General features: G+C 36.6%; 7 protein-coding genes across 7 annotated transcripts, besides 2 other annotated features; 2 read left to right on the top strand and 5 right to left on the bottom strand.

The window, feature by feature from the left end:
* Nucleotides 1-260: 260 nt before the first annotated feature.
* ASI3 (putative ubiquitin-protein ligase ASI3) lies at nt 261-2,291 on the top strand (the record flags this gene model as incomplete). Its single annotated transcript, NM_001182847.2, has 1 exon — nt 261-2,291. The coding sequence occupies one exon, from the start codon at nt 261-263 to the stop codon at nt 2,289-2,291; it is 2,031 nt and encodes a 676-aa protein (NP_014390.2).
* Nucleotides 1,377-2,191: an origin of replication (ARS1425; Putative replication origin; identified in multiple array studies, not yet confirmed by plasmid-based assay).
* A 127-nt stretch (nt 2,292-2,418) lies between the features above and the next one.
* IDP3 (isocitrate dehydrogenase (NADP(+)) IDP3) lies at nt 2,419-3,681 on the bottom strand (the record flags this gene model as incomplete). Its single annotated transcript, NM_001182848.3, has 1 exon — nt 2,419-3,681. One exon carries the CDS (start codon nt 3,679-3,681, stop codon nt 2,419-2,421), a length of 1,263 nt encoding a protein of 420 aa, NP_014389.3.
* Nucleotides 3,682-4,141: 460 nt separating this feature from the next.
* On the bottom strand, nt 4,142-4,867 carry PYP1 (putative phosphoric monoester hydrolase; the record flags this gene model as incomplete). Its single annotated transcript, NM_001182849.3, has 1 exon — nt 4,142-4,867. The coding sequence occupies one exon, from the start codon at nt 4,865-4,867 to the stop codon at nt 4,142-4,144; it is 726 nt and encodes a 241-aa protein (NP_014388.3).
* Nucleotides 4,868-5,331: 464 nt separating this feature from the next.
* On the top strand, nt 5,332-6,666 carry YNL011C (uncharacterized protein; the record flags this gene model as incomplete). The annotated part of the gene is made up of 1 exon (NM_001182850.1): nt 5,332-6,666. One exon carries the CDS (start codon nt 5,332-5,334, stop codon nt 6,664-6,666), a length of 1,335 nt encoding a protein of 444 aa, NP_014387.1.
* A 170-nt stretch (nt 6,667-6,836) lies between these two features.
* On the bottom strand, nt 6,837-8,816 carry SPO1 (putative carboxylic ester hydrolase; the record flags this gene model as incomplete). Its single annotated transcript, NM_001182851.1, has 2 exons — nt 6,837-8,627; nt 8,712-8,816. The coding sequence occupies 2 exons, from the start codon at nt 8,814-8,816 to the stop codon at nt 6,837-6,839; spliced, it is 1,896 nt and encodes a 631-aa protein (NP_014386.2).
* Nucleotides 8,817-8,894: 78 nt separating this feature from the next.
* Nucleotides 8,895-8,982: an origin of replication (ARS1424; Autonomously Replicating Sequence).
* Nucleotides 8,983-9,048: 66 nt separating this feature from the next.
* Nucleotides 9,049-12,183, bottom strand: HEF3 (translation elongation factor EF-3; the record flags this gene model as incomplete). The annotated part of the gene is made up of 1 exon (NM_001182853.3): nt 9,049-12,183. One exon carries the CDS (start codon nt 12,181-12,183, stop codon nt 9,049-9,051), a length of 3,135 nt encoding a protein of 1,044 aa, NP_014384.3.
* A 707-nt stretch (nt 12,184-12,890) lies between these two features.
* On the bottom strand, nt 12,891-13,118 carry PBI2 (Pbi2p; the record flags this gene model as incomplete). Its single annotated transcript, NM_001182854.1, has 1 exon — nt 12,891-13,118. The coding sequence occupies one exon, from the start codon at nt 13,116-13,118 to the stop codon at nt 12,891-12,893; it is 228 nt and encodes a 75-aa protein (NP_014383.1).
* Nucleotides 13,119-13,529: the final 411 nt, after the last annotated feature.

The raw sequence follows: 13,529 nt of genomic DNA, 5'->3' as shown, positions 1-13,529 counted from the left end.
ATCCTAAGCAAATATAATTATAAACTCAAATAAATTTATCACCACAGAAATCATATAATATACATCATTAATTTTGACTCAATAATCTTAAATTGCGCGGTGCGGTGCGCGGTAAATTAAAGTTTTTGTATGTCTGCATTACCCTGCCCTCTGGCATATAAATGATGTATGTAAGGAATGGTTGACTTGACAGAAGGTCACCGAGAGGCTACAATTTGTCAGGAACAGTCATTACGTAGGGATTTTCAAAAGTTTGACTGATGTCTACAAATATATTGCAACATGTTAAGCAATTGCTCCATAACAGAGATGTATTTAGCTTTTTTCACAACAAGACTGGAAATCTTAATTACCTAGATAACACAACTCAGAAACCGGAAGTTTTTGTAAGTCCAAATTCTACAATAGTTTCAGCCCCAACTTTGGACTCTTTTCAAGCATTGATGGAGAAAGGTAACTTCACCACTTTGCAACTAGCTAAGGTAGGAATTAGAATGTTTTTCTCCTATTCGGTAAGTAAGTATGCTGTTCTATGTTTTAGTACCGCCATTATTTTGAATAGGTTGACTGTAATGTCTTCATTGAGATCAAATTCTACAAACATTCGTTTACCTCTTTGGTCAAAAACTTTGCTCCATTTAGTAGCCACTCTTTCACTGGTTAAAGCACTTTTACAAATTCTGAGTCAATTTGGACTCATGCATGAACTGCACGTGAGTGATACAGATTTTTATGCTTTAAGTGTCTATTTATTTGTAGCTCTGTCTGACTGCATTGAAATTTTTATTTCTTCAACGACGAACGTTCCTTCATTAATATGCTCTGATTTTTCCATATGGGGTTTATCATTGAATCTTTATATCATATCCAAAATGCCCGCGGGGCAGCAGCATATTGGCGATAATGTTGAACTACTAGGAGCGGTTTTTCACAGATTAGTAATTCATTTGGTAGAATTGTTTCATATAAGAGCCTATAGATTATGTGGAGAAGTTATATTAAACGCGGGTTTTTTTACCGCATTCGTCACTAGGACCTATTTGAACGGATTAGATTTTATTAACATCTGTCTCATTCACAATTATTTCCCTGGCTTTTTCTATATTTCCACCATATTACTGGCGTCTATAGGCATTTTCCTGAAGGCTTTGTTCACCAGTAATCCGTTCCGATCATTATATTCAAGATATAAAAACTTGGAAAAATGGTGGAGATCAAATAATTACAATGGAGAAGAGGAGTTTAACGAAATAGCTCTTTCATTGTGTCTACTTTTAACGTCGAATGACTATAAAATATTTAAGAAATCAGACAACGTAAAATCCGTTGATGAAGTCGCTGCTTTCAGTAATAGTTATGTGGTTAGTGGACATTTAAACCAACTCCAGTCGACACCAGAGGATCTGTTATCTCGTAAGGAAATGACTACCGATTCCCAGTTACCAGGTTTTGCGAGGACATATTTAGGCCTTTTTGAATTAGTAAGAACCATTATTTTGACGTATTCTAGACTCCTAAAAAATCTTCTGTGGAGTAAAAATTTTGAGAGCAGTATAGATAAGAAACCGAGAGTGGGAAAGCGTAAAAAGAGGGATTTAAACAAATATGTTACAGAAAAAAACTATAAAAAGTTTTTATATAAACCGGACGTCAAAGAGCTTAATATTGAGAGTGATCTCAGAAGCCTGGAGTTATTGCTTCCTGAAGACGATTCATCAAAAGACTACTTTCCCCCCAGAAAAATCGATGAAAGTGTTTCAGATGAAGAGTTTGATAGTGATATGGAAAGTCAGTTGATTATTGATGAAGAAAAAGAATTAACACATTTATCAAGTAATGCTGTCGATTCTGATGATTTAGAGGAAATAGCCTGGAACATCTCCATGTGGTCTATTTTAAATTATGAAATGGATGTCCATAATAAGGTTAATGGACCGTTGACTAGATCACAATATGGTAAAAGAAACCCACAAGGTGTACTAGTCGATGTTGTTATTGAACGCCTTCTGCATCATACAAACTCCAGGTATATGTACAAACGTTTAAATATGAAGGACGATGACAAATTAGAGTTCAAGTTTGATTTTGCCTTTGATAGTTGCGACGAAGTGGAGGAAATGGATCTCTCCTGCCTAATCTGCAAAGTTAATAAAAGAAATATTGTAACTTGGCCCTGTAGATGCCTTGCATTATGCGATGATTGTAGGATATCTCTGGGTTATAAAGGATTTGCTACATGCGTCAGCTGTGATAGTGAGGTGAAGGGTTACAGTAAGTTGAATATAGTCTAGAATTATTTTATTAGGTATACGTATTTAAGACATCATAGGAATTTTTTTTTTTGGATATGTTCAACCTCAAGTCTGAACACTATAACCCTAGGCCAGACTTGTCTTTTCAAATGAATGGCGGATTGGTTTATAGTTTGCACATACCTTTCTTGTCTTCATTGGAGCTGAGCATCATGTTTTGAAGCCTCTTGGCAACTTCATCAATAAACTCTTCTGTGGTTACATATGATGATCTATTAGTCTTTCCAAGCATCAATGCTAAATCCTTGGTCATTTTTCCGCCCACTTGAACTGTGTCCAAAGTAGCCTTTTCTAGTAAGTTTCCAAATTTTATAACATCATCTGTATTGTCTAATTTTCCTCTTTGTATAATTGCCCTTGTCCAGGCAAATATTGAGGCTATTGAATTTGTTGATGTTTCTTCGCCTCTTTGATGTTTTCTAAAATGTCTGGTCACCGTACCATGGGCAGCCTCGCTTTCAAACGTTTTACCATCAGGTGTAATCAATATGGACGTCATTAAACCAAGAGACCCAAATCCTTGTGCCACAATGTCAGACTGGACATCGCCATCATAATTCTTCATGGCGATTATAAACCCGCCCTTTGATTTTAGCATCTGTGCTACCATATCATCAATCAAACGATGCTCGTACGTTATTTTTAAAGCCTGAAACTTTTCCTTATATTCTTTATCGAACAAATTATCGAAAATTTGTTTGAACTGATTATCATAATTTTTCAGAATAGTGTTTTTGGTTGTAAAGAATAACGGTAGTTTTCTTTTGAGAGCTAATTCGAAGGATGCCTTTGCGAACCCTTTAATGGAATCATTTGTATTAAACATTGCCATTGCGATCCCACCACTTTTAGGAAATTCATAAACCTTTAAATCGATGTTTTCTTTACCGTCATCTGAGCTAAACTGTAACCTTAGTTTGCCTGCTTTTTTAATCTTGATGTCAGTAGCCCTATATTGGTCACCAAAAGCATGACGGCCTATAATTATAGGTTTCTCCCAGTGAGGGACTAGACGAGGTATTTTTGGAATAATGATGGGTTCTCTAAATACAGTTCCACCTAGGATGTTTCTGATTGTTCCATTTGGAGATTTCCACATTTCTTTAAGGTTAAATTCTTTCATTCTTGCCTCATCGGGTGTTATAGTGGCACATTTGACAGCAACCCCATATTTTAGGGTAGCATAAGAAGAATCCTTTGTTACTTGATCATTAGTCCTATCACGCTCTTGGATTGAAAGGTCATAGTATTTTAAATCCACATCTAAATATGGCAATATCAATTTTTCTTTGATAAGTTTCCAAATAACTCTTGTCTGCTCATCACCGTCCATTTCCACGATGGGATGAACAACTTTAATTTTACTCATTTTAACTTGGACAACTATCTCTAAAGTGTTGCTTGTGTTTACTGCAGGTATGTGCAGGAGAAAGCTTATAAGGGGAACACTCTTATATACGAAGATGCAAAATTGGGGTAATTAATGTAAATTTAAGAATGACAAGAAGAGTTGACTAGTACACGCAACGAAATACTAATCACATTTTACTTTTCCCCTAAAAGAGAGCTCCTGCTTTTCTCTTTACTGTCCCTTTTGGTATGTTTGATTGATTTCTAATTAGTATACTTGAAATATCATTCGTTTTGTATTAAAGATTCGGCATTAAGCATGCTAAATCCGAGGAGGATCTTCCTTTATTTTTTGATGTTCTTTCTCTCAGACAATAAAAAAGATATACAAGAAAAATATAGTACGTACGTATATATGCATACATATGTAAGAGGCAGTTACACGGTATTAAACTTTAATATTTCGTAAGAGTCTTGCACTAATTTTCCATCAATTCAGCGACTGTCTTTTCACCAGCCAGAACTTGTTTCATGCTAGCCAAGATGTCTTTGAAGGTATCGAATTCATGGAATGGGACGTTTTGTTTTTTACAATAAGTGACCAAATCTTTACCTCTTTTGGCAAATAGCAAATCACATTCTTTTGCAGCACTTAGATCAGAAACACCGTCACCACAGTAAAAGTAAACGGGTCTTTGTTCACCTGCTTTCAAGGTAGATTCAAATTTCTTTTTATAAGCATCGATACTTCTGGATTTGTCATGTCCGAAGGGACTTTCATCCTTATAGATGATTTTCCATTGATCATGTGCATCGATTTCCACTTCATTGGAAACAATGTCAATTTTGTGAATAGACTCTTGTCCAACTAATCTGGTCAATAAAACCTTGATAATTGGTTTCATTCCGCTGGAAACAACGATGACAGGGACATCATTTTCTTGAGCCCATTCGAATGTATCCTTGAAACCAGGATCCAATCGAATTTTCTTTTCTAAGATCTTGATACACTCAGGGAAAGGGGTGTGGATGGATTCCAGCATTTCCATGAAACCTTGCCTAAAAGACTTAGTATCATCTAACACGCCTTCGAAGACCTTTAATCTTTTTTCCTTACCGAAACCTAAAGTATCGGTCAGATAATCGTTAGAATCTTCCAAAGTAACGGTACCGTCGAAATCGGTAAAAATAACAGCTTTGACCATTTCCCTTGTATATATATAAATGCTATGTCACTCCAGCTTATGTTATGTGAGCAAGTTTCAAGAATGTGTGCGTTCTGTTGAGATAAACAATAGAGGACACTGTATTTTTTTAATTTAAGATGATGAAAAATTATGCGATAATTTTCGAAAATTTCGCTCATTTTAGAAAAAGAGATTTGAACAGGGTACCATAGTAGAACGATAAAAGAATATGTCGTACAATGTGTTGGGTTGTTGATATCCAATAAAGAGTTTTTTTCAGCGTGTAATGCTTAGATATTATGTGGAAAGTTACTACTGTTGTATTAACCTGTTTCGTATTTCCTAAAGAACGCTAATGTGTGATGTTTGGGTTTATTTCTTAAGCTATTTAGGCGGACTATGAAAGAGAGGAAACGGAATCTTTTGTTCCCTCGAGGTAATAAGGGGACAAAATAGCAGAGTGTGGTGAGATAGTTTACTAGATGAACGTCGTTGTGTGCTCCGGTGGGACTGCCACAAATTCATTGACTCCTTGCTTTTCTAATATTTCTATCTTAAAAGGACATGAGCTGACGTATATATTGCCAATATCAGATAATGGCGGGTCCACAAGTGAAATTCTACGAATAGTTGGTGGCCCAGCAATTGGTGATATCAGATCTAGAATAGTGAGACTACTTCAAGATGAACAGCTTGTCGAGTTGTTTGGCCATAGGCTACCTAATGATAAGTTATTAGCTAAGAAAGAATGGAATGAAATAGTGGAAGGTTCGCATCCCATATGGAAAAATATTTCGATAGAAGTTAAGGAAATGTGTCGTTCTTTTATTATCCATATGCAAGCAGAACTCTTGAAAAAAATCAAACACTCGAATCCATTTCAGTTTGAGAGTGCATCCATTGGAAATTTTTTCTTAACTGGTGCTAGATTGTTTTTAGGTTCTCTAGACGCATCTATTGAACTAATGATGAGGATAGGAAGGTGCAGTCCTCTAGTTCATGTTATTCCATGTATAAATACCAATCACACACATCATATCTCGGCTTTGTTGACGAATGGTGAGATGATAACTGGCCAATCACAAATATCGCATCCCTCGAAATCTGTTCCTAAAGATAATAGCATAGCACATTCAGCTAAATTTATTCATTTACTTGGCTCTTATGACGACCATTTGAAAATTCTCCTCGACGATGAGGAAGAAGAAGCGGAAGAGGAGTATGCCAATCCTATCTATATTCTTCCAGAACTGAAAAACTCCCAGTTGCATTTTGACAAGCTTGATGAATCACAGAATCTACCTGCTCCGGTACATAGGATATTGTATATAAACCCATATGGCGAAGAGATAAAACCAATGGGAAATCCAAGAGCTATTTCCAAGGTGAAAAAAGCTGACATGGTCGTTTATTCTATCGGTTCTTTAATGACAAGTTTACTCCCAATCCTTATTCTTGGTAATCTTGCTGAAGTAATTTTGGAATCTAATAATACGAAAAAAGTTTTGCTCATAAATAATAAATATGATAGAGAGGTTTTTGGTTTAGACGGTTTACACTACGTTCAAATGATCATAGATTCTATGAGTAGGGCAATAGCAGGCTATAGGCAATCTAAGGGTGTCCATTCAGAGAATGATGACTTTGAATGGCAAGATTTTATTACTGATATTGTTTACCTAAAAAATGGTGAAATTGAAATTGATGAAACGATATTCGAGAAGCATAGTATTAGATGCCACCAGATCGCGTCTTCGGATAAGATGGAAAGTGAAGAACTTGAAAAGGTTCTGAATCAAATTGGCCTTAAAAACTGATGCAACTATGTCGCTCATTAACGGTTATTATAGTGAAGACTACATAATAAAGACATAGATAATAAAAAAGAATCGCGTTTGAACCATGTTTTATTTAACCATATGGCATAGAAGAAAAGTAAAAAAGGTGAACAAAAACTCATTAAATTTCACAGAAAAAGTCTACTCTCTTATGAGTAACAGTAGTCTTTAAAGCATTGTAAGCAAAATGGCGAAAATTTCTTTTTTCTTGGGAGCCTGTCCATTGTTCTTTTGGTTAATATACAGCCTAAGCAATTTTTATAATAAAGGTCATAATCATTGCTAAACACTCCCCTTCCAGTGGGTAACATACTGCTAACTTCAGACTGATTGTAAGTTATTTTGAATGTCGACGTATTAGATGCGTTTCCATGATTCGCATTGGCATGATAAATTATAATTGGCAAAAATGAATCATGTCCAGTTCTTTTGGTAGCATTGCATCCTATAACAATGGGGTGAGTGAATGTTTTTACATTGTTCGGAAATTGGTAATGAACGTTCTCTTCATCTAATTTTTCGAATATCCTTTTTAACTTGGAGCCGTTTGGATAGTTGTCAATATCCGAACTAGAATCCAGAACAAAAATTACATCTAGTTCCCTTTCAGGAATCACCAATGTTCTGAGTGGAATATTCTCGCCGTCTTCTCCGCCGTCTACAAGGTATAAATGATTTTTGTTAGTTAGGACATTGTCTTTTTCAGGATAAAGATAAAAGGGATTGGGTTGATATACGGCATAGTCTGTCTCTAATCTCGAGGAGTCTTTCGAAATACTAAATATTTCCTCTTTACCTAGGCCAAAAATTCCCATAACCATATTCAAAGCTTTCATTGCTTCTCTGGAGGACTGAGAAGCCAAATTCCAGATGAAGATGAGCACATTGTTGAATATTGAAGAAGACGTCGCAGTAATAAAACCTAGATCATCAAAGTTATTAATACACTTCTCGGCCTTTCCAGAAACAATTTTTGAGCCCAAATAGGGCAACTTGACGAAAAGTCTGAGGATATTTTCCCAAGATCCAAATTCAAAGGGCGTAAATTCAAATATAACGTTTGAAAGAAGTCCATTTTTGCAATTTGCAACGAATATTGGGATCGGCACACTGCATTCCTTAAATTTTTTAGACGAGTTTACAAGCTTCGAAAACGAAAAGGAATGGTTGGGATCGTCATCGAAATTTTTTTTTAGTCTTTGAACGATTGCTTTACCCCAATAATCGGTGAACGATATTTGGAAACCCTCCATTTTTTTAGGCTTAATTTTCAAATGCAAACTTTTGTAAAAGTCTAGCACTTTTTTAAAGGTTTCAATCTTCGCATCAGTTCCAGTGAAAGTGTTGTTAGGAAAGAATATTTTTTTTAGTCTTGCTAATGGATTCAAGTTTCTCTTCGTTATCATATAGTCTTCTGGGATTTCTTCTATGGAATTCATGATCTCCTCTATTTGTTCATAAAAATTTGAAGAGCTTGTAATCAGAGAACCCCCCTGACGCTTCTTCATCTTCAAATCATTATCATTATACTCCTTTTTTGCATTGGTAACAATTTCTTCTTCGGAAATATCGAATTCCGGTATGCCTAATAAAAGATCCTCTTCAAGGTCCCACTCTTGTAGCAGGGATTTTACTTCAAAATTTTGAACTACCAAATCCATCAAGATCCAACTTCCGCCTGATAATCCAGCAATATAATCCGAATATTCAAAAAGGCCATAATCGTTCATTTGGGAAATAAATCCGGTACCTACTAACATGGATCTGTACCCGCCGCCAGATATAGCAATCCCAATTTTTGGAGGATCTTTCAACACGCGTTTATAAAACTTCGAACTAAACTTTGCCTCTGTCAAGGATTTTAAAAACTGAATCAGTTTATTCTTCGTTTTAATTTTTTTTTTCTTCAGATACAAGGTTTCTTCTGGACAGAGTTCATGCTAATAAACAAAGGAATACGAAGTTTTGGTATATTCGGTTAGTTTTGGCCCATATTTGTTAAAGTGGCAAAGAGTTTAACTTACTTTGGCCTCCCTAATAAGTGGAGAGCTAGGACATTGTACCTGAAATGGTGCTGTTGCTAGTACTACTGTCAATAACACAGAAAAGACAAAGAGGAGTTTTTGCATTATTTTGGGATATTTATGTCTTTACTTAGGTTTTTTACTTGTATACTTTCTCTGAGTGCATTTACTTAAATATGGTTGTATAGCCGCTGAAGTATGTTTTTTTTTACCTTTCTTTGTGAAAATCAGTAATAGAAAATAAACATAAAAAAAATAAAAATATAAAAAAAGAATAAGGATGTTAACTTCAAAAATATATAAGTTACTCACTGAAAGAGATGTACTCGACTTCAAATTAAAAATCTTCATCAGAAGAAACGTATTCATCACCCATCTCTTTTTTCTTCTTCATTCTCTCCTTCTTTTTCTTTCTCAATTCTGCAGAAGAGAGTTTGCTTTTTTTCTTCCCACTATTAATCTTGTTACCCATAGCATCAAATTTATCACCCTCTTCTTCTTTTTTCTCAATTCTTGGGCCAGCACCTTGTCCTGCAACCCAATTATGGCCAGAGGGTGTCATTTTCCCATCCTTAACCGCCCAAACTTCGTCAGTCAGATTCTTAGTAAATTCTGCCGAATGCGTAATAATAATGACACCACCTTCAAAAGCTTTTAATGCTTTTGAAAGAGCACCCAATGAATCTCTGTCCAAGTAATTCGTAGGTTCATCTAAAACAATCAAATGGGGTCTTTGCCACGTGCAGGCAGCGAGTACCAATTTAACCTTTTGCCCACCCGATAAACCTCTAATTCTTGAATGTGAGACTAATTCTGAATCCAACCCCAACATGGCGCAATGTAATTCAATCTCTTTTCTTGTTAAAGCCCTGAATTGACCAGAAGCCAAAGCTTCCTTCATATCAATTTCAGCAACCATTTTAGAATGGGATTCAATCAATTCGCCCCTTGGTAGCCAAGCATTGTCGACAGACATCATTGGAACCCATCTTTCAGATTTCATACCAATGTTCTCACCTAACAAAAACGAACATTCGTACTCATACGTGTTTTTAAATTTCCTTCTTGAATGGATTCCTGCAACCCTTCTTGGGGTCCCTTCAATTTTAAATATTTTATTCATGGCCTCTGCGTCATTTTCATTTATTTGCCTATTTGCTCTATCCATTGTTTCCCTATCCTCACCAGTTTGGAACCTCCATTGAATGTATTCGGATGGAGTTTTGTCTAAGTGCGATTCAATGTGTGCAAAAGCGTGCTGCTTAATATACGCTATACGACAATTCTCGTGTGTATATACTTCACCGCTGGTTGGTAACAGTTCACCAGTAAGAACATTAATTAAAGTGGACTTACCAGCCCCATTAGGTCCGATAACTGCAATCCTTGAGGATAGAGAACACTGGAAAGTAACATCTGAGACTTGTGGTTTAGTTGTCCCTGGATATTGAAAAGTCATATTACTTACTTTAACAATTGCCTTTTGCTTCGTTTTGACACCTTCTAGATAACCAGGAGTTGGGAATTGAAATTCAAGGTCAGAGGCACCTAATTCATAGTATGATTGTGCCGTAGGACATTTTTGAACAAATTCTGATAAATTACCCTTGTACTTTCTTAATTTAAGACCCTCATAATGTATGATGTATTGACAAACCTTATCCAGAAAACCAGAATCATGAGAGACAATCACCGATGTAATTCCGCAAGTATTCAAATAATTTACCAGCCACTCCACATTAACAGTGTCTAGATGATTTGTTGGTTCATCCAATAGTAGAATGTCAGCGTCCTTCAGAACAGCCCTCGCCAAAGCTAATTTCATTTTCCAACCTCCAGATAGGGATGCAATTGGCATTTCTATCATTTCATCGCTGAACCCAAACTCCTTTAATTTCGAGGTAATAACATCCTTAGTTCCTACATTGCCGGAATATACAAAATCTAAAACGGACATGTCCGAATGTGTATTATCGATATCGTGTTCCACATAAACAGTGCGACATTCATCCTGAGTGGGGAACCCGTCAACTTGGCCATTAGCAATGGATCGCATTAGAGTGGATTTTCCGGCACCATTAGGACCACATAGACCATATCTCCTACCTCGCTTCAACCTCAATTGAGTCTTGTTTAGTAATATTTTGGCACCATATGCCAAGGAAAATTCACAATTACACAAATCTTCACCCTCATCCTCTTCGTCTTGGAAATTCGGTCCAACTGGAATATTATCTACTGCCCTTTTCCTGAAATCGTCTAGTATTTCCTTTGCAGTTTTCTCATGTAAAAATATAGTCATATAAGGTGTAACATGTGTAAACCACGTTTGCTGATCAATGATCCTTTCATCAATTAGATTTGCGGCAATCGCGGCTATGTACTCAACCACAATGGTGAACCTTGGGGCCACTTTTTCAGGTTCCAGTAATTCCTTGATGACGCCCAGTGTTGTGGAAACATCACCAGCATGCGATATTTCTGGTAACACATCATCTTCCCCGACATTACCCACACGTCTCAGGGTTTTTAAAGCTTTTAATGTAACTTCACGCGCTTCAGGATCAGCAATAGTAGCAAAATTGTTCTTTAGCCCTGGTAGTAGTTTACCTAAGAATGGAGCAACAACTTGCGGGTCTTCAACCAATTTACACATATTATCGATAATAACCGCAGCTTTACGTTTTATAGAGGTTTCTCTCTCGGCTAAACCTCTGCTCAATAAAGGAACCATAATAGACAAAGTCGCTGGAGTTACTTCGGCTACAAAAGTAGTTGCACCCAAGAGATGAACGGTTTCAGGCACCTCATTTGGATTTGCAATACATTCGATTAATTTTGGAATAAATCTCTCAATATCCTTATTATCAACAGTTTCAGTTGCCTTTGTGATGGTTGTCGTTGCCGCCTCCTTAACTCCTTTCTTAGTGTCCCACATGGATTCCGAAAGAACGGGAATTAGTTCCGGCATTCTTAAGGCAATCTGTTCTTTAGCGGCATCTACCAATACAGAGATTACTTCGAGAACAGCAACCTTCTCTTTCCACTTGTTGCTAGTTTCCAGCGAATGAATCAAATGAGGTAAGAGTGCTTTAACGGCAACCGGGTTAACAGCACTAGCGATGGCTTTGAGGGCCTTTGTTGCCGCAAGTTGAACATCATTATCTTTACTACCAGCTTTACTGCATACAGAAGGGACCGTCGCAACTATGTACGGTTCAACAGAAGGTGATAGATTAGTTTCATTTGCTATGTAAGCCACCGCACCCAGCGTGTTGAGCGCCTTTTGTTTACTCTGGATAGCTTTTTGAAATTCATCAAAAAAAACTTCGGGAACGTCATGCTCGATGATGTTCCCGTTTAAAAATGAGGAAAGCTCCGAAGAAATACCCTCTCTTGTTTCTGAAGTAGCAGTTTCCAACTTTCGGAAAAGCTCTTCTAGAACGGTGATTGATTGTTGTGAATCTGACATTTTGTGATTCCTTTTTTTTATTTATTTTTGGTTTAAAAGGCTCTTTTTTTGCACCACACTATCTACCCTTCTCTATTAGATTGAAAAGAAGAAGGAATTTCTGGCGCAAAAGTAACTGGAGAGGAGGACAAAAGATATATATATATATATATTTAAATGGATATATATATATGCACATATATATTATCCAGAAAAGTAAAGCAAAATGTGAATGGAAAAGAGAAAGAAGAAAGAAACAAGTGGAGAAAAAACTCAAATTGTTAGAAGAATATACCCATTAATAGCGGAAATCAAGGCTATTCTTTTGTGCAAGCGCATCGCTCCCCTAAAAGACATCCAGCCGCGCAATGCACGGGCCGCGACCTTGAAAATTTAAAAGACCACTTCCTCAACACAGTTTAGCTCTGTTAATGACAAGGCAAGGAAAGCAAGATGACCAGAAAAAGAAAGTCCCGAGACACATCTTAGATGCCAAAGAAATGGCGCCACAGCAGTTATAAAAGAGCGTTAAAATTGAACAGGAGCAACGATTTAGACTGTCATAAATATATTCGTATATATATATGTATATATATATATATATATATATATATATATAGGACGTGCTCTGCTGTTTTTTGGTGAATTATTATAGTAGACGAGAAATAAATTTACAATCGGGGAGAGAAAATTTCCGAGTAAAAAAGTGTTTGCGTTTATCTCAGGAATCAATTTGTATGAACTTCTTTGTCTTCTTCGACGTTCTCGATGACATCATTGTGCTTTTCCTTCAACTTGTTCAAGTGGAGAACATCTGGTACCTTGATGGTGTACCCTTTAATGATGTCGAATTCGTGTACAATAGAGCCACCTGCGTGATGAACTGAATCCAAGAACTTCTTAGCTTCCACATCTGGAGTGTTCTTTTTCAAAGTGACGATGAAATTCTTTGTCATTATGGACCTTGTTTTTTGTTTGTATATTTAAGATTACCTTCTGGTTACCGTTCAATTGGTCTAAACGGAATCTCTGCACCTAACATAATGAAGCCAGAATTTTTTATATGTGCCATATATATTGCATTGAAAGAAGTTCCCGATGCTCTGATATGCCCCCTTTTTCCCGCCCCATTTTATTTTTTGGGCTATGCAAGATAAAGAAAGACCAAGAGCTCGGGGATGCGTGGTATTGGTCCGTTTCCTTTTGGGAAAGATGCCAGCCACAACCTGCCACGTACGCGATTCGAAATGATTCGGGCGTGCATATGAAGCTCTTGGAAAAAAAATAAGGGCTGGATAGAGGGAAAGGAGGTGTTTGGCAGACGAAGTAATATCATCTAGGTTTTTGATATTTGGCGTCGCGACTTT

The sequence above is a fragment of the Saccharomyces cerevisiae genome, chromosome XIV (genome assembly GCF_000146045.2).
Source record: "Saccharomyces cerevisiae S288C chromosome XIV, complete sequence".
Classification (NCBI taxonomy): domain Eukaryota; kingdom Fungi; phylum Ascomycota; class Saccharomycetes; order Saccharomycetales; family Saccharomycetaceae; genus Saccharomyces; species Saccharomyces cerevisiae.
This window is presented reverse-complemented; position numbering and strand designations above follow the sequence as displayed.